Source organism: Tamandua tetradactyla, chromosome 4 (genome assembly GCF_023851605.1).
Source record: "Tamandua tetradactyla isolate mTamTet1 chromosome 4, mTamTet1.pri, whole genome shotgun sequence".
Taxonomy (NCBI): domain Eukaryota; kingdom Metazoa; phylum Chordata; class Mammalia; order Pilosa; family Myrmecophagidae; genus Tamandua; species Tamandua tetradactyla.
This window is the reverse complement of record NC_135330.1, coordinates 194,283,496-194,306,131: the sequence shown is the minus strand read 5'-3', so window position 1 is coordinate 194,306,131 and position 22,636 is coordinate 194,283,496. Positions and strand designations below refer to the sequence as shown.

Sequence of the window (22,636 nt, the reverse complement as noted above, 5' to 3'; positions counted from 1 at the left end):
GTTCCATTAACTCTCTCTTGCCAAGTGCTGCCTGTTATGGGAGCCCACAGAGACTTCTGGCCTTATCATGTACATTATTTTCTTTCCCTTTGAAAGAAAACATAGTTATCGTTCTGTGACCCTTGTCTTCTGCCCTAAAAGATACTCCAAAGATCTCTATGAATCTTCCCAGGACAAATCCTGTGCATGTCATGGTCAGGTTCATGGGTCAGCTTGGCCAAGTGGTGGTACCTGCTTGTCTGGTTGGGCAAGAGTGGGCCTGCCTGTTGCAATAAGGACATTTCATAGAATTAAATCATGATCATATCAGCTACATCCACAGCTGATTCCATTTGTAATCAGCCAAAGGGGAGTGTCTTCTCCAATGAGTAGTGCTTAATTTGATCACTGGAAGCCTTCTAAGGAGGATTCAGAAGAGAAAGGCTCTCTTCCTGCTTCAACTGGTGAGTCTCTCCCATGGAGTTCGTCCAGACCTTCCATCGGAATTGGCTTCACAGCCTGCCCTGAGGATTTTGGACTCTGCGTTCCTGCGGTCAAGTGAGACACTTTTATAAATTTTATATTTGCGAGTGTTCCCTGTTGATCCTGTTTCCCCAGAGAACCCTAACTAATACATCTTGGTGCCAGGAATGGTTCTTAAGAAATAGAATCTTAATAATGGGTTTTTATGAATGGTTTTCTACTCTGACTGGACTCAAAGACACTAGGGACTCTGATTCCCATAATCAGAATGACACTCCCAATCCATGGAGTGAGTTGACAAAAGAGATAGTCAAAATATCACTATTCAATTCTCCTAATGCTTCATTTGTATGAAGCCAGGCTCTGGGAGGTAATGTTTTTGACACCTTTACAGAGTTTTGTAGAAATAAGATGTTTAGAGATGTCAGTTTGTTGTTGTTAGATACACTGGCTACATTAAGGAGTGAAAGGGATGGGCTTAAGGATTCAAACGAGAAGCTTAAGCGCCGTCTGACAGATGTAGACATTTTGATGAGTACCCTGAAGGAAAATCTTATTTCCTGTAGCTGTAGACTTGAGATCTCTGAAAATCGGACTAAGAATCTTATTCTTAGAGTAGTAACTTTACAACGTAAACTGAAATCTCAATCTTGCATGGTATCTGCTGTTAAAGTGAGGGCATTGATTGGAAAAGAGTGGGACCCTGAAAAATGGGATGGTGACATATGGATTGATAATGATGGCGGGGGTGAGGCCAAAACCCAAGATCATGCTGCGTCTTCTCTAGATAACCCTGTAATAGTCTGCCCTGAGGACAAAGCCACCCCACCTTCAGCCTGCCTTGAGGAGTTGGCCACTCAACCTCCTCCTGAAGGGATTAGCCCTAGAGTGATTAATCCTGTTTCACCAGATGAAACTGCAAATGAAAGCCCTGAAGCAAATGGCTTGGAAGATATTTCTAATTCTTTTCATGTCCCACCCCCACCACCCCTCATTTCTTCCAGACCTATAACTAGACTAAAGTCCCAAAAGGCCCCTAAAGGTGAGGTACAAAGTATCACACATGAGGAGGTACATTATACTCCAAAAGAACTCTGTGAGTTTTCCAATTTATATAGACAGCAATCAGGGGAATATGTGTGGCAATGGATTTTAAGGGTGTGGGATAATGGTGGGAGGAATATAAGGCTGGATCAGGCTGAATGTATTGATATGGGCCCACTAAGCAGAGATTCTGCATTCAATGTTATAGCTCGAGCGGTTAGAAAGGGTGTTAACAGCTTGTTTGGGTGGTTGGTTGAAACATGGATCAAAAGGTGGCTGACATTACCTGAGGTTGAAATGCCAGAACTGCCCTGGTATAATGTAGATGAGGGGATCCAGAGGCTTAGAGAGATTGGAATGTTAGAGTGGATTTATCATGCAAAGACAGCTCTTACACCCCAGGAATGTCCAGAGGATGCACCTTTTACCAGAATGGTGAGAAATAAATTTGTGAGACTAGCACCATCTTCCCTAAAGAGCTCTGCGGTTGCACTTCTCTATAGGTCAGATATTACTGTGGGAACTGCTGTCACTGAGCTGGAATCCTTAAACACAATGGGGATGATGGGATCCCAATTTGGCAGAAGCCAGGTGGCAGCACTTAATCACCAAAGACAGGGTAGACTCGGCTATTACAATAGACAACAAACTCAAAGGAAGCATCAAAATTATATGACACGCAGAGATTTGTGGCACTGGCTAGTGTATCATGGGGTACCTAGAAATACAAAGAAGGGCAGTCTACTAAATTCTTGTTCGAGTTGTATAAACAAAAGAATTCTAGGTCAAGTGAACAGAAGCCTAACCTGAATTACAAAAACACAGAGTCACAGCCCCTTAACCAATTTCCAGACTTGAAACAGTTTACAGACCCTGAGCCCCTTGAATGAAGGGGAGGCCAGGTCCCTTTGGGGGAGAACCCTGTTACACTGCCACAAATTTATACTGTTAATCTTCCTCCAAGCCTTCCCCCGGAGACGAACATCCTTTTACCAGGGTAACTGTGCATTGGGGAAGAGGAAATGATCAGATATTTGGGGGATTATTAGATGCTGGTTTAGAAGTGACATTAATTCCAGGGGACCCAAAACGTCACTCTGGTCCACCAGTCAGAGTGGGGGCTTATGGAAGCCAGGTGATCGATGGAGTTTTAGCTCAGGTCCATCTCACAGTGGGTCTACTGGGCCCCCGGACTCATTCTGTAATTATTGCCCCAGTTCCGGAATATATAATTCACATACTGAGCAACTGGCAGAATCCCCACATTGGCTCTCTAACTCGTACAGTGAGGGCTATTATGGTGGGAAAGGCCAAGTGGAAGCCACTAGAACTGCCCCTACCAAGCAAAATAGTAAATCAGAAGCAATACCGGATTCCTCGAGGGATTGCAGAGATTACTGCCACTCTTAAGGACTTGAAAGATGCAGGGATGGTGATTCCCACCACATCCCCATTCAACTGTCCTATCTGGCCTGTGCAGAAAACAGATGGGTCTTGGAGGATGACAGTGGATTATCGTAAACTCAGCCAGGTGGTAACTCCAATTGTGGTTGCTGTTCCAGATGTGGTATCATTGCTTAAGCAAATCAATATATTCCCTGGTACCTGCTATGCAGCTATTGATCTGGAAATTGCTTTTTTCTCAATAGCTATTAGTAAGGACCACCAGAAACAGTTTGCTTTCAGCTGGCAAGGTCAGCAATATACTTTCACTATCCTACCTCAGGGGTATATCACCTCTCCAGCCCTATGTCATAATCTTGTTCGCAGGGACCTTGATCGTTTCTCCCTCCCACAAGACATCACACTGGTCCATTTTATTGATGATATCATGTTGACTGGACCTAGTGAGCAAGAAGTAGCAACGACACTAGACTTATTGGTAAGGCATTTGCATGTCGGAGGATGGGAGATAAATCCAACAAAAATACAGGGGCCTTCCACCTCAGTGAAATTTCTAGGTGTCCAGTGGTGTGGGGCATGTCAAGATATCCCTTCTAAGCTGAAGGAGAAGTTGCTGCATCTGGCCCCTCCTACAAACAAAAAGAGGCACAAAGCCTAGTTGGTCTTTTTGGATTTAGGTGACAACATATTCCTCATTTGGATGTGCTACTCTGGCCCATTTATCAAGTGACCAGAAAAGCTGCTAATTTTGAGTGGGGACCTGAACAAGAGGAGGCTCTAGAACAGGTCCAGGCTGCTGTTCAAGCTTCTCTGCCATTTGGGCCATATGATCCAGGAGATCCAATGGTGCTGAAAGCGGCAAACAGAGATGCTGTCTGGAGCCTTTGGCAGGCCCTTGTAGGAGAATCACAATGCAGACCCTTAGGATTTTGGAGCAAAGTCTTACCATCTGCTGCAGATAACCACTCTTCTTTTGAGAAATGGATTTTGGCCTGCTACTGGGCCTTAGTAGAGACTGAACGCTTAACCATGCGCCACCAAGTTACCATGAGACCTGAGTTGCCTATCATGAGTTGGGTGTTGTCTGACCCACCAAGCCATAAAGTTGGGCCTGCACAGCAGCACTCTATTGTAAAATGGAAATGGTATATACAAGATAGAGCCAGAGCAGGTCCTGAAGGCACAAGTAAGTTACATGAAGAAGTGGCCCAAATGCCCATGGTCTCCACTCCTGCCACATTACCTTCTTTTTCCTAGACCAGAGCTATGCCCTCTTGGGGAGTTCCTTACAGTGAATTGATTGAGGAAGAGAAAACTCAGGCCTGGTTTAAAGATGGTTCAGCATGATATGCAGGTACCACCTGAAAGTGGACAGCTGCAGCATTACAACCCCTTTCTGGGGTGTCATTGAAGGACAGTGGTGAGGGGAAATCTTCCCAGTGGGTGGAACTTCAAGCAGTGCACCTGATTGTTCATTTTGCTTGGAAGGAAAACTGGCCAGAGGTGTGTTTGTATACTGAATCATGGGCTGTTGCTAATGGTTTGGCTGGATGGTCAGGGACTTGGAAAGACCATATTGGAAAATTGGTGACAAAGAGATCTGGGGAAGAGGTATGTGGACAGCCCTTTCTCAGTGGGTTAAAAACATGTGTCCCATGTGAATACACACCAGAGGTGACTTCAGCAGAGGAAGATTTTAATAATCAAGTGGATAAGATGACCCTTTCATCATCTTAGTGGATACCAGTCAGCCTCTTTCCCCAGCAACTCCTGTCATTGCCCAATGGGCTCATGAACAAAGTGGTCATGGTGGTAGGGATGGAGGTTATGCATGGGCTCAGCAACATGGACTTCCACTCACCAAGGCTGACTTGACTATAGCCACTGCTGAGTGCCCAATCTGCCAGCAGCAGAGACCTATACTAAGCCTCCAATATGGCACTATTCCCCGAGGTGACTAGCCAGCTAGGTGGCAGACCAAGGTGGCAGATTGATTACATTGGACCATTCCCTTCATGGAAGGGGCAGTGATTTGTTCTAACTGGAACAGACACACACTCTTGATATGGGTTTGCTTTCCGTGCATGCAGTGCTTCTGCCAAAACTACCGTCTGTGGGCATACAGAATGCCTTACCCATCGTCATGGTATTCCACACAGCATTGCTTCTGATCAAGGAACACACTTTACAGCAAATGAAGTGCGACAACGGGCACATGTTCATAGAATTCTCTGGTTTTACCATGTTCCCCATCATCTAGAAGCAGCTGGATTGATAGAACGGTGGAATGGCCCTTTGAAAACTCAATTATGGTGCCAACTAGGTGGCAATACCTTGACAGGCTGGGGTAATATTCTCCAGGAAGTTGTATATGCTCTGAATCAGCGTCCGCTGTATGGTGCTGTCTCTCCCATAGCCAGGATTCATGGGTCTGGGAACCAAGGGGTGGAAATGGGAGTGGCACCACTCACTATTACCCCTAGTGATCCACTAGGAAGATTTTTGCTTTCTGTCCCTGCAACCCTGAGCTCTGCTGGTCTACAGATTTTAGTTCCAAAATGGGGAGTGCTTCCACCAGGAGAAACAACAACGTTTCCATTGAACTGGAGTCTAAGACTGCCACCAGGTCACTTTGGGCTACTTATGCCACTGGATCAACAAGCCAAGAAGGGGAGTATGTTATTGTCTGGGGTGACTGAACCTGACTATCAGAAGGAAGTAGGACTGCAACTACATAATGGAGGTAAAGAAGAGTTTTCTTAGAAAATAGGAGATCCCCTAGGGTGTCTTTTAGTACTACCATACCCTGTGATTAAAATCAATGGAAAACTGCAACAACCCAATCCAGGCAGGACTACCATTGGGGCTGAAACTTCAGGAAGAAGGGTTTGGGTCACCCCACCAGGCAAAGAACCACAGCCACCTGAAGTGCTTGGAGAGGGTAAAGGGAACATGGAATGGGTAGTGGAAGAAGGTAGTGATAAATATAATCTTCGACCATGTGATCAGTTACAGAAATGAGGACTGTAATGCTGTTTTGTTCATTTTATACTATTTAAGTTGTAAGATATCAAGTTTAAGAATGAATATTATCCAAGGATTTGCCCCCTCTTCTGGAGAGATTTAATGTGTTTCCAGTTATATGCAGAACAGTTGAGTATTGTTAGGTGAAAGAAAAAATGTGTTTTATTGTTTTTTATTTAGAAATTAGGTACGGTTTAAGGTGGTATGTATAGCTGCCAAATTGACAAGGGGTGTACTGTCATGATCAGGTTCATGTGTCAACTTGGCCAAGTGGTGGTACCTGTTTATCTGGTTGGGCAAGTGCTGGCCTGTCTGATGCGATGAGGACATTTCATAGAATTAAATCATGAGCATGTCAGCTGCATCCACAGCTGATTCCATTTGTAATCAGCCAAAGGGGAGTGTCTTCTCCAATGAGTAGTGCTTAATCTGATCACTGGAAGCCTTTTAAAGAGGATTCAGAAGAGACAGGTTCTTCCTGTTTTGGCTGGTCAGCCTCTCCTGTGGAGTTTGTCCAGACCCTCCATCAGAATCATCGGCTTCACAGCCTGCCCTGCGGATTTTGGACTCTGCGTTCCCGCAGTCACGTGAGACATTTTTATAAATTTTATATTTGTGGGTGTTCCCTCTTGATTCCATTTCTCCAGAGAACCCTAACTAATACAAGGCACAACAGCATATTCTGGGACAAAGTTCCTGTGAGAAGTCAATACTGGTCTAAGGTTACGCTAGCTTGCTTTTTAATATTTCTTCGCTACCACTGTCTCAAGAGGAGTTCGAGTTGGGGCAGAATGTGACCTGTGACCTATTGTTTCTGCTAAGATACAGGCAATAAAGCTGTGAAAGCTTCCCCTCATCTCCTCCCCACCTCTGCTGTGGCCCTGAAATGTCCAGCATTTGGGGGCAGGGCTGTGAAGGTGACTTCCAGGAAGCTCATTGTCCTGTATTTATAGGACAAATAGGCAGTAAAACCCTTGGGCTGCTCTCTGTTCATAACCTGAAATTCCCTTCTAATTACGTAGGGGAAGAATAATAAAAATAAAGTCTGAGGCAGAAGAGGAACCATCTCTAATTGTAAGAACTGCAGTCTCTCACCCCCAGTTTCCCTATTTCAAACACTTTGCTCACTATTATCCTTTAATTTTCCTAGAATGCAGTTATGATTACTCACCATTCAAAAGAATGGTTCTATATTTTTTCTATAGGATAAAGTCTCAGAATCCTAAGTCTTCAGAGCCAAAAACAATCCATTCATTAAGTCTAATCCCTCCCAACTTTAAAATAAAAAACGTGAGTCCAGTGAGCTTAACTAGCATTCCCAAAGAAAATTCTATCACCTAAAGTGCTCATTTCAATGCAAATTATGTGTACAAGTATAGCACATTCTTCATTAAACATCTTGAATGAGCTAGAACATTCTAGAATACAGCACTTATATAAACACTTTGGAAGACAATTTCTAACAGTTTTGTCCACAGGGGATAAACTAGGTGTTACTTTAGCAATAAAGAAACTATTTTCATTTATAGGCATTGTTGAATAATCCTCAGAAAAGCTATGTTCTCCTTTGAAAATGTGTGGGAAGGAAGGAAAGAAAAGAAAAAGAGAAAGAACTAAATGTGTGGGAATAATGGGGAAATTAACAGCAGGCTTCAGTAGAAATGATTCTATTTTTTCCCTATAAAGAATACGTTAAATTACTTCACTACAGATCCCAGGGAAATAGATATTTAAATCCATCAGTGATATTTGTTTGACTTACTCATTTCCAGAGAAAATCAGCAGCTTATTTGAGTTTTTATTTTCACACTTCTCTTTTCCCTACCCACCCAAATTATGTTGAGATGTCTGATGAAGTCTAAAACTCTGGTACAATGGAAATTAGACTCTAGCAAAACGGGAAGCTGTGTGAAGCCCTTTCACACTGCAGAAACAAGTGTTCCCATTTTTTTTCCCTACAGACATTGGAAAGGCACATAAATAAAATCAGATCCAATTCTCAGTGCCTATTCTGAGCCCAGATTTTAAAAGCCATCAGCTAAGTTTAATGTGCTTCAAATTAATCACCTTGCATAAATATGTTTCATTTAAAAGAACCCAACAGAATGTATTCTCTTAAAGGAAAATAAATTAAGGGCATAGCAGAGCACTTCCTATAAAGAAATCAAAATATGGCTTTCCTTACCTGTACTTTATAAACACTCAAACACAAGCTTATAGTCCTAAAGTAAGAGATTCCCATGAAAACTAACTCGTCAACTACTAGAACTGCCACCTGAATGTCTTATAAATGATTTATGTTTAGATTAGTGCTCAGAGAGGCATGCACTGTACATGTGAGAGTGATTACAAAACTTCAGAACAGGAACAAATGTCATCTCACAATCTTAGAAACTGTCTAGACGACCACCCTCCTTACCACACACCAGACATCATGAACCCACCGTGGGTCTACCCCACGGAGCCTCTGAAGGCTTCTCAACCTAGAATTCATTGCAAATAGCCAATGGATGGAAACAGGTGCAGAAACATTATAATTGTGCCAGGCCCCGTTTTAAGTACTTTACATATATTAATTCCATTTAGCATTCCCATCGACCCTATCAGGTAGGTACTATTATTATTTTTATTTTACAGGGAGGACGTAGAGGCACAGAGAGTTTAAATAACTTGTCCAAAGTCACAGAGCTAATCAAGGGCAGAGGCTGGATGCCCACCCAGACAGTCTACTTCCAAAGTCCATGTCCTGAACCACTATGCCATCTTGTCTCCTAAGAAGAAATGCCCCAAACCGAGAGGTAGGATTTTAACCCCTTATTATGGAAATTTTTAAAACATACCCAAAAAGTTTAAAGTAAAAAGTGTAATGAACTCTTCAGGGTTCCATCACCAAGCATCAAGAATTATCAAAACATTTACCCTGCCTCCTTCCAGTTTTTCTCTTTGCTGGAGTATTTTAAAGCAAATCCACAAATTGCCATTATTTAAAGCAAGCATGGGAAAATAAATATTAGGAATGATAAAATCTGAAGATGTGATGCAACAGTGCTGAGCCAGCCAGTCCCAACCCTCCTCCTTGTGCCTCTCTGCCCACTGCCCCAGGCTGTGCCATCTTCTATTAGCCAGGCTAACATCTCCCGGCATGCTTTAGTTTGCATATCCTCATCTCTCCAGTGGATGCTAAGCTTCCCTAGGGCAAGGACTAAGTAATCCCTGCCCTGGGTAGGATGCTCCCACATAGTAGAGGCTGCCTGAGGGCAGGATTGGGGTAGAGCGGAAGGACAATCTGATCTTTGAAACAAGACAGACAAGAATAATGAGATGGCTAAAGTAGAGGTTATATTTACTACAAATAAAAGCACTGAGGGCAGGCCACAGTGGCTCAGCAGGCAAGCCAGAGACCCAGGTTCGATTCCAGTGCCTGCCCATGCGAACAATAAAAAGCACTATACTCAATGTGATGTGCAAACTTAGCTAGTTTATGGTGTCCAGTTGTTTGGTCCAGCAAGCACTGGCCTGATTGTTACTATGAGGCTATTTTATGGATTTCAGTAATCAGTAAGTTGATTGCATCTATGGCTGATTACATCTACAATCAACTGCCTTCAAAAAAACGATGCGAGTCTCATCTAATCAGATGAAGGCCTTACAAGGGGAACTGATGATTTTTGCAGGAAGAATTTACATCTCTACTTCAGCCAGCCCGCTGCCCCTGGGAAATTCACCAAAAACTTTCACTGGAGTTCCCAATTTGCAGCTTGCCCTGTAGAATTAGGACTTGCCCATCTTCACATAAGTCAAGTCCTAGAAATCAGTTCTGTTTGCCTGGAGAACTCTGAGTAATACACTCAACTTTTCACTTTAACTTACTTTCAACCATAAATGGTTAACTTTCTTAAAAACAAAGCAAAACAAATCGCATTTACTACTAATACCATCCCCAGGCGGACCTGCTCATTTCCCTAGAGTTGTCAAAGGGAACGAACAAACCCTTTAATAAGGCTCAGTTTCAAATAGGCAATGGCATCTCTGAAATCCGATCGCACAAGTCACTTTCAGCTCCTTTTTCCATGAATAAATAATGAATGCCTCTTTGTCAATGAACATGATTTAGGTTAATGGCTGTTTCTGTAGATGTTATTAACACTTCTTGCCAACTCTTGATCTTATTTAAAATGCACCTCAGATGTAGAAAATCAAGTGTGTTATGTATGTAAATGTATCTTATAGTATTCATGATTATAAATGCTGAAGTTGGTTTTGCAAAAAGCTTTCATTTTAACCCGTTTTCATTTTAAACTTCCAGAAAGGATATTTCCCACCTCACATTATCCCCAGAACCCAAATTCTATTAAGTAATTAACAGAATATTTACTTGTTCAAGTATTAAACAAGAAATAAAACCCTAGGCGGGCCACGGTGGCTTAGCAGGTAGAGTTCTTGCCTGCCATGCCGGAGACCCGGGTTTGATTCCCGGTGCCTGCCCGTGCAAAAAAAAAAACAAGAAATAAAACTCTAGAACTTAATGAGAATATCTAATCTCTCCAACCAAGACATCTAGTTTTGGAAACTTTGAAATTCTCTCAAATAGCCACAACAATAGAATTTTAGCCCACTCCTTTTGAAATGACTAATTATGTATGAGGGGTTATATAGGTTATTGTACATTTGTGGGACAATTAGATCAGTCTACATGATGATTTATCTCTAAATATAATTATAGTTTCAGTGACTTATATTTGCTCCTCATTGAGTTTTATAGGTTATCTGTAGGAATGCCACAATCAATGAAAGCAACATATTAATGATCCCAGAAAATTTTGAAAACTACGGTTCGAACTTTGCCACTGTCACACCTGTAAATTCAGTGAAAATAAGTCCCCATCTCAAAATGCCCCTGAAAGCCACCAAAGTTACTCTCATAGGTCTCTCTTTTTCCACACTCTTCTAAGAGAAAACATTTCTATTGAAGTTACCTAGTGTAAAGGACAGTGCTAGGCAGTCTGAAGGATACCAGAATTATTAAGAGATATAACCAATATGCTCAAGGAGCTTAAACTTTATAGGAAAAAAAATAGGTCAAAAAATGAAATAACTAAACGAGATAGTATGCAACAAACCACAAATGATATGAGCCAAGAGCTCTAGGACTTCCCGGGAGAAAGAGGTCTCTGCGTAGTCCTAAGGTGTAGGAAAGCTTTTTAGAAGAAGTGGCATGTGATGTGTACTTGGAAAGGATAGACTCTGAAGACAGAAATGGTGGGAGGGCACTGCCACTGCAGAGATGAATGGTTTAAACCAAGACATAAAGACAGGAAACACAAAGCACCCAAAGGGAAATGTGAACATTTCTAGTTGGCTAGTGGATGATGTCAGGGGGTGGCACAGGGGAGGTGGGGAGAGAACTGAGGCCAAGTCATCTCCAGGTTCATCCACCATCCCTTCTGCTCACTTGAATCCGCTGTTGAGATCCTCTAATGAGTTTTTCATCTCAGATATTGTACTTTTCAAGCTCTAGAATTTCTGTTTCATTTTTATAATTTCAATCTCTTTACTGAAAGTCCCTATGTGGTGTTATAGCACTCCTCTGGTTTCCTTCTTAGGTCTCTGTTTACTAAATCTAACGGCTGAGCCTCCTTACGGATGGTTTCTGCCCTATTTACTTTTGCCTGTGAATGGGCCATTCTTTTCCATTTCTTTACCTGCCTTGTAACTTATTATTAAAAATCGGATATTTTGAATGTTATAATGTGATAACTCTGGGAATCAAATTCTCTCCCCTCTCCAGAGTTTGCTTTTGTTGCTTGTTCAGAATTGCCGTTATCTTTTTGCTTAGTGACTTTTTCAAACTTTTTTTTGCAAAGACTGAATTCCTTATTGTGTGTAATAACCAAAATCTCTGTTCTGTTATTTCAGCAGTCAGCCAGTAACCGAACAGATTTCCTCAAATGCTTGGCACCAAAAATAAAAGTAAAGAACTCTTAGGCTTTTGCAGGTTGGCTTTGAGCTGGGGCACTTCTTCAACATTTAACCAGTTCATCCACAACTCTGCCTTAGCCTTCACCTCCTGCTTTCATAGAGCCAAAGGAGCCCACATCTAGGGTCCTCTCAGGTCTTCCCTGAGCATATACCAGACCTGGAGAGCGCACTGCACTCAATAGCCCTTAAAAGCCCTTATTATTCCAAGGAGTCTACTCATTACCCTCCTCCTTTCCAGGCTTTTGGGTACATCTGCTCCTCACCCCTCCACTGTCTCTTGCCCTGGTGGGTAGTTGCTGTCTTTAAATACTTCTGACATCACCTAGAAAGCCACTCAAGCCTCAGGGAGGGGGCAATGGTGAAAAAAATTGGAAACCATGATACCGTTCCCAGACAAGTCAAAACACAGGTCCACAATTCTTTCTAAAACAAGGTCAGAACTGACCCAACCACCAATTCCCCCCACCCCCAGACCCTGGCCCAGCACCAGCATCAAAAGCTGCACCAGGAACATGGACTGCTGTCTCCATAGCCTTCACCGAGCTGGAGGGTGGGAGATGGTGGGCAGGTGAGACAAATTCCATAATACCCTCAATGAATTTTCACTGCCTTTTTCTTCATTAAGCACTGCCTGGTTGCTTTAAGTGTTTGATTAGAATCCACAGTCCCAAAAAAGTTGATTCAGATGTTTTGCACCAGCTATTAGGTTTTTCAGTGGAGGATTCTTGGAATGCCCTACTCTGCCATTTCAACCAAAACACTACCCCCTATACCCAAATGTTTTGACTTTAAAAACACTTACCTTCCTGCTGAGAAAATCAAGTCTACACCTAATTACTGATTAGCCTGACAAGAAGGGGTACTAGGTTATAGTAAGTTACCAACAGTAAATATTACAATAATTGCTTTTCTCTTTAAGTTTCTATCACTTAAGACATATTGGGGATTTTTTTCCTTATCTGAACATTGTAAAAGGATTTTGAGCTATACACTGGATTAGAATGAACACAAGTGCTCAAATACTATGATTTTAATTTAGAAAATTATTGTTGCCCCTAGATTTAAGTCTCGAAAAAGAAAAACCTACCAGTCACTACTATAATTTGAGTTTCTAAATGGACCAATCTCAAAACCTTGCTAGAGGGAAGTACCTGAACATGTGGAACTGGGTTCCAGTAGCCTTGATTATCGAAGACGACTGTATAAAGATATAACCTTTACAATGTGACTATGTGATTGTGAAAACCTTATGTCTGATGCTCCTTTATCCAGGGTATGGACAGATGAGATAAAATGAATAAATAAATAAATAAATAATAGGAGGGACAAAGGGCAAAAATTGGGTAGATTGAAATATTATGGATCAATGAGAGGGAGAGGTAGGAAGTATGGGATGTATGAGTTCTTCTTTCTTCTCTTTCTTTCTTTTTCAGGAGTGATGCAAATGTTCTAGAAATGATCGTGGTGAAGCATACACAACTATGGGATGATATTGTGAGCCTCTGTATAGGATGGTTTGACTGTATGCGTGTGGCTATTTCTCAATAAAAATATTATGAGAAACCTTCATATGACAAACATGTAAAGGAGGGGAGGGAGCTGCCCACTACCACTCTAGGACCATCTCAAGCATGGGGAAGATAAAGAGTCTACCTTAATCCGGAAGAACTGTGATTACTAGTCAGGACTGCAAGGAGGCAGCCTGAACCCACACACAGGCACAGCGTCTGCTTCCTGACAGCAAGAGCTCCAGGCACAGAGCTGGGTTCCCTGCTTGTGACTTGCCCCTATCACTTAAAATCTGCACACAGGGACTGGCTGAGGGGACCGGGGAGAGGGGGTTGGCCTGAGGGCTTCTCAAGGCAGCTCTAATGCTGAGATCTGCTTTGCTCAGAGAAAGGAAAGACATTTCTATCACGAGTGTTTTTTCACCATCAATGGCAGCTTTAAAAAAGAAGCGCTGACCCAGGACTTATTCTGGTTTCAGTGTGCTCCTCTATAAGATGAGGAGGTTCAGCTGGGTGGTTAAGACCCTCCAAGCTCAAGGGAACCATGAACTTAATCCGATCCCCTGTGTCTGCTTCCTTTGCAAATCCTTGTGCAAAAGGAAAAGGACATAGAAGGGCACTGGACTTAGCCAGGACAAACCTCTGCCCAGTGGGGCTGAGTGATCGGCACGGGGTCCGAGCCCAGTGTAGACGGCAGATTCTGCACAGGACAGGTGAGTTACAGGTGGCACTGCCACCCCACTTCGGGGAGCTGCATGGGGCACCCTCTCCACCAACACCACCATCACATACCCCTCAGGGCCCGGGGAAACAGCACAGAGGAGGCATAGGACAGGTGGCCCAAGAAGCATTACTAGGTACCGAATACCCCAAATATATACTATATAAATATAATATATATACTGTATCCCAAATAGAGCATAGCCACAGTCAATGCAGACATGTACTCTGAACAAAGAGCAACTTCCCCAGAAGAAAAAAAAGAGCCGACTCTGACATCACGTTGGCTCTTTCCATGAAAGGTGAACCAGAAATGCTTTGCTCCTGGGTTTTCGGCTCTCCCAGGAGCTGCATCACATTGCATATTTTACTTAATCCCTGCCATCAAAGCAGCATCACTTCACTAAAGAATACAAACAAAAGTTTTCTTGACATCACCTCTGGCTAATGGTACTCAGACAATCTTCATAGGTGTGAGGTTTTACTGTGGTTTATTAGTGAAGTACAAGTCTTACACTTAGAAGGAGGCAGATCATTGCAAACAATTCTAAACTATTGTTTTTTAAAAATAGAAAACAATTCTGAATAGAGCAAACATTACTTTTCAATAGGAAGCCTTTAAGTGAGAAGTTACTTTCTCTGGCTCATAACAGCGCCTGGCTCCCCTGTGCGCTCAGGTGTCCCTTCCAAAGCACACTCTGAAGCACAGGTGAGAAGAAATGCCCCCAATACACCTGGAATTATTCCTTCCACACCTGCCAACTCTCTTAGCAAAAGCTGCTCCCACGGAGGCATGGCTCAACTTACTGGAGCTTAATAGTTTTGTTGTTTTAAGAAATCAAAACCTTAACCGCTTCCTTGAAAAGAGGGGAAATGCTTATTTCAGGCTCTTTCTAAAAGAGAAGCCTACTGTTGGAAATTGTGTCACTAAAATGAAGACCTATAGGTGCTCCCCTATTTCAAAATCTTCAGACGTTAAAATGCACATATCTAAAAATAAGGATTATGCTTTTGCAAATAGTTCTTTACTATAGTCATGCTTCAGATTTTGAGACAACTGTTATGCAAGGATGTCATCCCTCATTGCCAGGGCATCCTGAAGTGAATCTTCTGTGCAAGCAGTGTCTGAGCCGCAGCTCCTCCCTCCAGGAAACCAGGGGAGCAGGTCACCTCTTAAAAGCTTAAGAGCACATCAGGATGAAGGAAGACGTGATGCATTACTTTTATGAATAACCAAGTAGGTCAAAATTTAGAACTGTAAAGGTACAAATGCTCATCACATTTCTATAAATCCAAGAAGGACAGAGAAACCGCAAGGTTAGACAAAGGAAATTGAAGAAAAAAAAAAAATCTCATCTCTCTTCTCCCCTCTCTCTCCTCCAACTTGATTTCACTTCATTATAATCCCTTCCAACCAGCGCTCCCCACTGAAGCCTCTAAGCGCCCCCGGCTAGCCAGAGTCCAAGATATCACGGTCTTCAGACCCAAAAAGAATGGCTTTGAAGTTGACACAGATAAGATGGGATCCAGCCATCAAAGGCTTGGCAGAGCGGAGCAGCCTCCAGACCTTCTTTAGGGACAGTGGCCACTGTGACTTTTTCTGGAGGCTACGAACTCTTCCTTTAAAATCCAATCTACAGCGTCGGTCTCAGGAAACCTGGGTGGGATCCTCTCAGCCAATGGGGACTTTTATGGGCACAGACTAGGATGAACTCAGTTGTGCTTTTCTATTTTTAACATCATTTAGTTAACCTTTAGAAATCCAGTCAAGTGCTCCACTAATCTGAAAGTATTATAGGTAATCACAAAAAGGTATTTTTTCAGCTAATATTTAATACATAATACGTTTCATGATTGCACAATGTAGTCACATCCGTTCTAGTATCTTTCTTTGACTTCTTACCTAGAATCCAAGCAGCAAAAGACCCTCTAGAATCTGTTTTTACAGAAGTCATTTCCTAGACTGTAAGAGTAATTACATTTTTTAATCAGTACATTAATTTCCCTTAACTGAAAAGACGATGATACCAAATCAGTTATTTTTTTGTCAGTAGATGATTATTTAAAATCCCAACTGTTAGGCAGAACGTTTCCCCCATGAGTGGCCTACTCCTCGCTTCCCGCACTCCTGATTTCCCGGAAACCCATGAGCTCAGCCCAGCGCAGGCAGCAGTGGCAGGACCCCTCTCGCCCTCCAGCCGCTGTGACCTTGAAATAAGCTCCCCTTACCCAACACCCACTCTCCCAGCAGCTACAACCCTAGGGCAGCAGCTTCTAACTTTTAAACCCCGCCAATAAAAAGCGCCCAACTCCCCACTTAGCCCCGCACCCAAGCTAGAGGACGAGCCCCCCGCCGGCCTTGCCCGGCTTCCCGCCTCCCTGCTGTATTAGCCGCGCCCCTTCCCAGGCGGGGGCTGCACCCGGGCTCGCACTAAAACTCCTTTGATCAAGTTTTGGTCTTTTCTCCTCCCTCCCGGGCGGAAAACCTATCACCAGCAAAGGTAGATTCAGGTATTCGACCCCAGCTCCTAACTTCTCGTGCTGAGAGAACACAGGGGGATTGCAAAGCCAAGCCGGCGTGTTTAGGGGCGCGGGGTCGTGCTGCACACTTACGGTTGGCGGCCGCTGGGCCGGGCTCGGTCTGCGCGCTGCCCTCGGACTGGGCGCTGGAGACGGAGGACACGCTGGAGCTCCGCACGAAGCCAAAGGCCGCCAGCTTGGCCGCAGGGAGACGCGAGTATCCAGGAGGGCGAAGGCCGGATTTCGAGAGGTTGGATTTTACAGCATTTGAACCGGAGACTTTCTTTAAATCTGCTAAAATGAACCAAATCCAAAAAAAACATTCTCAGTTGACTGTCAAGACAGAGAATGGCAGATTGTGAATGCTAACCCAGCTCTACCAACAACATCGCAATTAAACTCGCAGGGTTCGCTTCAGCAGGTGCACAAACAAATCTTTAGGAGAAAGGCCCCTCTCTGTGGGTCAGCTGCTGCAGAGGACTCAGGGGAGAACACAGTCAATTGGGGGCAGCTGAGACGAGGCCATACCAGGAACTGTAAGGCCATAAGGAAAGGCATGGAGGGCTCAGGCGGTTGGGTGGAAAGAGCACACCTCCTGTTACAAGGTACCCTGCACTTCTGAAATTGAGGTACATCATGGATGTGACATACAATGGGGCAAAGGACCCTAGCGGCCAATATTCATTCACTAGTGGCTATTACCAGAATATAATGCCTTACAGAAGCATATCTGAAGAATTACCCTAGTAACATTTGGTAGGTCTAAGGGGTAAGGCAGAAAGAGCACCGACTGTGAGCATAGCTGGGTTGAATCTTCCAGGCTCCAGCAATGACTAGCCATGTAACCTCAGACACCTGACTTAACCCTTGGAACCACAATCTCCATCCATGTAAAGAACGGAGATGGGGAAACTGGCCTGGCAGGTTTAGTCTACGTCTTCCTGTTTGTAATGCACAACTCGGAATATAGCTGGTGCTCAAAAAAGTGTTAGGTTTCTTTTCTCCTTCTGCTATTTGTATGTCAGTGAAAACTTCAAAATCCATTCAAAGATATGTGCAAAGTCAGATTGTTTCAAAATAATAAAACCACACCATAGATCCTGCATCTCAACCCACCCTGCCATGAGTCTGAGCCGGGCTCCACAAACAGACACTGCAATGGTCATCACAGCACAAAATAAGACCAGAATGCTGGCAACACACGAATGCGCTTTGATCTGAAGCTAGAGAGGTAAAACAACCAGCCTTCCTCATATTTGTGTAATTGTCCTAGCCAAACCACTGAGTAGCTTCTGCTTGGGTGTTTGTATACAGAGCACTCAGCAGTGCTCTTATTCTCCAGTGAGTCAACCCTTTATTATCCAGGAAAAGTTTAACCAGGCTGCTGCTGAAACATATTCAAAAGAAGGAAAAAGTGGTTCATTTGTAAAAAATTCACAGTCTACAATTCAAGGGGGAAAATCTACATTTTGTGGAAATACATATAGAACCAGAAGCTGTCTTGCATGGTCTACAGTGGCCCACGGAGAAGTGGTTCTTTCTCTCCAGCAGCGCCTACTGCGGGGACAGCGAGAGGTAGTTGGGGTCTGGTGATGGGGGGATTCGCACAGCGGAGGCTTCCTGACTCCTGGATCAGGACTGGGGTGGGGACGAAAGAAGAGGGAACAGAAGCTGGAGCTGCAAACATGCCCAACTTGGGTCCCGTTCTAATGCTTGGAAATAAGAGATATGTAGCTATGAAAGGGGAGAAATAATACATTGTTGAACAAATGGCAGAGATCCCTTTTCCATCAAACAATTAGTATCCATGTAATGTCTTGTTGTTCTCATAACATTTCATATATCTTTAGACACTGTCCACAGAACAGTGGAAGTGTTCCCATATATCAGATATCTTTTCCATAATAACTTTACACCAAATGTCTTTTGGATGATGTCTGCAGAACAGTAAAAGAGTTGGTAAAAATTAGACATAATTAGCTCAATAAGTATATATTAAACCCATCATATTTTGGTACTATTTTCACTTACTGGTAATCTCCTTTCCTAAACTAGTTTATCAGTAACTTACTTTAGATTACACAAGATCAAGTGAGAAGAAAGTTGGTAAAATATTTTTCAGGAAAATAAACCTAAATCGGGAAAGAATGAAAAGTCAGAATTCCTGATGGAGCACCTTGGCACACAGTTAAGCGTCCATGTAACATTAATAAAGAATGAAAACTAAGTTTTCTAAATCCTTGCACAATGCAATAAACCCGCTGAACATGTCCAAACAGAAATTTTATCGTATCCTACCCTTCTTTACAGTCAATTATTATTCATTCCATCAGCAGAAAGAGAAGAAGAGAAATCATCAGCACAGGATTCTGTCAACATGAGTAGTTCTCTAAATTATTTTCTAGCTTTCTCTTTCCTCTAGTCTCTTTCTGAGCTCTTCCTTTTCATAAAGAAATATTGTGTATGTGTGTGTGTGTGTGTGTGCAGGGGTATATGTGTAGGCTTCCTGAGGGAGTATACCTTACTCCAATGCCCTGTATATGTAATTTTAATAAAATTGATGCAAATGGATCTAATACATCAAGTTACTATATAATGATCTCTCTTTCTACCAGCTTAATCTTCTCACAAATAATTATACTCCTTCAGGGGTTGGAGGACTAGGTCTTATTCTTTTTATACTACCAGTCTCTAGAATAATAGTTTCCCAGTTTCCAAAAGTTTTTATTCAATAAATGCTTAGTTGAAGTCTACATTAACCAAGCTTGTATTAATTTCATTTCGTGCAAAGTAGGAATTGAATACCTCCACCAGTTTCTTTGTTTGAGCGCCGGTGTGAGGTTGATTTGAAAAGTCTGCTTTGTAAACAAGCCCCTCTGTGATTCGGATTCAGGTGGTCCCCGGACAACAGTATGAAACACTTCACAAGATGATCCCAACTCAATGTGTGGCATCACGAGCTTCAGCTGCTCTGATTCAACATGACAGTTAAATCTGTGTTTCATAAAAGGGTCATATTTATTTTTTTAAAAAAGTGGGCCTTACTATTTCTCAAAAGAGTCCAACATATCCAAGGAATATATATTCCAAGCATTTTGTGTCATTGGGCTACTAAAGAATATAGACTTTGACAGGAATAATGTATCAAGCACATAGTAAATCCTCAATTAAAATGTTAGTTATTAATATTATATTAAAATGAAAGACACATCAAAGAGATGACAGCTAAAGGCTGGCATGAGGAAATCCATGGATACACTCTCCAGTGAAACAACCATAACTGGTGAAAGTTATGTTTAAAAAAAAATGATTAAGCCTCTGGAAATTGTTCTGGGTGCATACAGTAAATGAAGTGTTTATATTCGAACATCTACTAAATTTCCATAAGACCAGTGAGCACCTGTGGCATTTGAACCACAATCCATTCCTCACCCACCCCTCCAGCCCCAGCTCAGCTTGATGGAACATCTCCTCTGCATGGATGTGGCCAAAAGATTGGTTTTCTGTCCTTAGAGTTCCCAGTCCATGGCTGCAGTCTCTACCCAAGAGACGCAGACCACCAGTATTTCTCATTCCCCTTTCTCCATGTTACAGAGGCTAAAGTCAAGTGAGTAGAGCCATGAAGTCAGGGATTTCTTCATCCATCCCCAAGTCATAGGGTGGAGGCACTACCACAGGCACAGAAAGCCATGGATACTGGAGCTCTAAGCACTCTTGCCTGTGGAGAGCCGCCTCCCGGGTCAGGCCTAGTGGACGCGCTGCAGCCTGCTCTAGAGTTCCCCCCGCCCATCGAGTGAGCCAGGATGGCGCCCACATCCTGCTTCCGCTTATGACACATACACCCGCCAACCCTATCTTCCAATCACCTCTGTATACGTGGCACTAACCTATTGGGTTTGGGCACAGTATATAAGAGGTTACCCGGACGGGGTGGGTGGAGACGACCCACAGGGAGCCGTACCTGACGGCCGCATAGAGGTTGTTCCCCCGCGGGGTATCTTGTCCCGCGCGGAACCTGTAACAGAGAATGCAAGCTTAACTCCAGTAAAGGTCTGTGCTTACAACTGCTACGTGTCTTGGATCTGTGTTTCTCACCAGCGCGGATTTGTCTGCGTCTCTCTGTCTCTCCTCATTGTCTCACCCGCCGGCCGGGGGCTTGACGCCGAGCGAGACGGCTACGGACAAGTGGTGGCCCGTACGGGGAACCCTTCTGCTGCCTTTCCCCAAGCTGGTGAGGACGCGCATCCTGAGCTCGCAGCGGACTTCCCGCGCCTGATCACCGCGAGAAGGTGAGTACTTCTTATTACGTGAGAGTTAAGGCCCGCGGGCTTTCAGGTAGCCCCGGGGACTCGGAAGAGCTCTCCGAGTGATTAAAGTACAGTGCCGACTGCAAACATGGGGCAGTCCGGAAGTTTACCTTTGTTAGCTCCCTTAAAGACCCTTTTAGCGGACGGCTCCTGTGAAAGTGAGCCGCCCACTTGTAAGCCGCCAGAGTCTGGCGCTAGTTCAGACACCTCTGACTCAGAGTCAGATGGTGATGAGACCGAGGGTGCAGACGCGCCTCCGCTGATCGATTGGGGGAGGCCCCCTGTCTCACCCACGCAGCCTTCCGCCCCGCCAGCGCCTGCTGCAGGGGCGCGGCGGCTTCCGGTGAATGGTTTTGGTGATCTCGCCAAAAACCCTCACCACGGGCTCCCTCTGGTGGCCGAATCAGGTAATTACAGTGGCCCTCCTTTGCGAGACCCGGAACCCCTTACAGGCTGGTCGGGGGAGGGGCAGTTACTGCCGTGCCCCCCGCCCGAGTACACAGGCCCTCAGAACTCTTCGTCATCAGGTAACAGAGGGAGACATTTCTGGAAGTGGACCCCTTTCTCAACATTTAGACCTTTTGGCATGCTGGGTGGTTACCAACCACTTGAGCCACAGCCAGCCTCAGAAATGTACCCAGTTATTATCAATCCCCAAGGTAACAATCAGCATGAGCCATATGATTACAAAATTTTAAAGGAATTGAGGCAGGCCGTCCATCAGTATGGCCCCAATGCCCCTTTTACCCTGAATATGGTTGAAAACCTTTCCGCCCTGAATCATACACCCGCAGATATTTTTCAGCTGGCCCGTGCTTGTTTACCACAGGGCCGATATATAGATTGGAAAGCATGGTTTGAGGAGCTAGCTGAGGAACAAGCCGCAAAAAACGCAGCGGGGAGACGTGGCGGGTGGAATGCAGATATGCTATTGGGGAAAGGTGCCCACTCCCAGAATCAAACAGGGTTCCCTCAAGAAGTCTACGCCCAGATTTTCCGTTGTTTCGTAGGAGCCTGGAAAAAGCTGACAGGTGAGGGAGAGGCTCAAGCCTCACTCAGCAACATACATCAGGGCCCCACAGAACCCTTCGTGGATTTTGTAGCCAAAATGCAAACTGCGGCTGAGAGAATTTTCTCAGATCCAGGAGTGGCAGAGACTGTAGTTAAACAAATGATATTTGAGCAGTGCAACAAGGAATGTAAAGTTATCCTAGCACAAAACAGAGGAAAAAACCTGACGGAATGGGTTCGGCTCTGCAGAGATGCTGGTAGCCCGTTAACTAATGCAGGTCTAGCTGCCATGCTAGCCAGCTCCTTACAAGTAGCTGCAAAGAAATCCAAAGACCTAGGAACAAAGCCAAGAGGATGTTATCATTGTGGCCAGTTGGGACACATTAAGAGAAACTGTCCCAATAAAGGCCAACCACCTGCCACTCAACAGTTTGGTAGACCATATGCGGCAACCAGGCTATGTGGCCGTTGCCACAAGGGACCCCATCGCGCAGAAGACTGTAGGTCAGCCTTCAATGCGCAGGGTGTGCGCCTTTCTGGCCGCCCTGAACAGGACCCAAAAAACGGGCAGAGGGGGTCCACCCTTTCGGTGGACCCCCCTGCATGCCATCCGGCGACACAACACCCGTCCAAATTCGCGCATCCCCTGGATCAGCA

At 44.1% G+C, this 22,636-nt stretch overlaps 1 protein-coding gene across 4 annotated transcripts in view; it reads right to left on the bottom strand.

Moving 5' to 3' along the window:
* MTUS2 (microtubule associated scaffold protein 2) overlaps positions 1 to 22,636 on the bottom strand; it is a 565,128-nt gene that overhangs the window by 307,366 nt on the left and 235,126 nt on the right. For all 4 annotated transcript variants that reach the window (XM_077158944.1, XM_077158945.1, XM_077158947.1 and 1 more), the window contains one exon: positions 16,755 to 16,955. In XM_077158944.1, the coding sequence (XP_077015059.1) occupies positions 16,755 to 16,955 (201 nt within the window). The remainder of the gene's footprint in view (positions 1 to 16,754; positions 16,956 to 22,636) is intronic.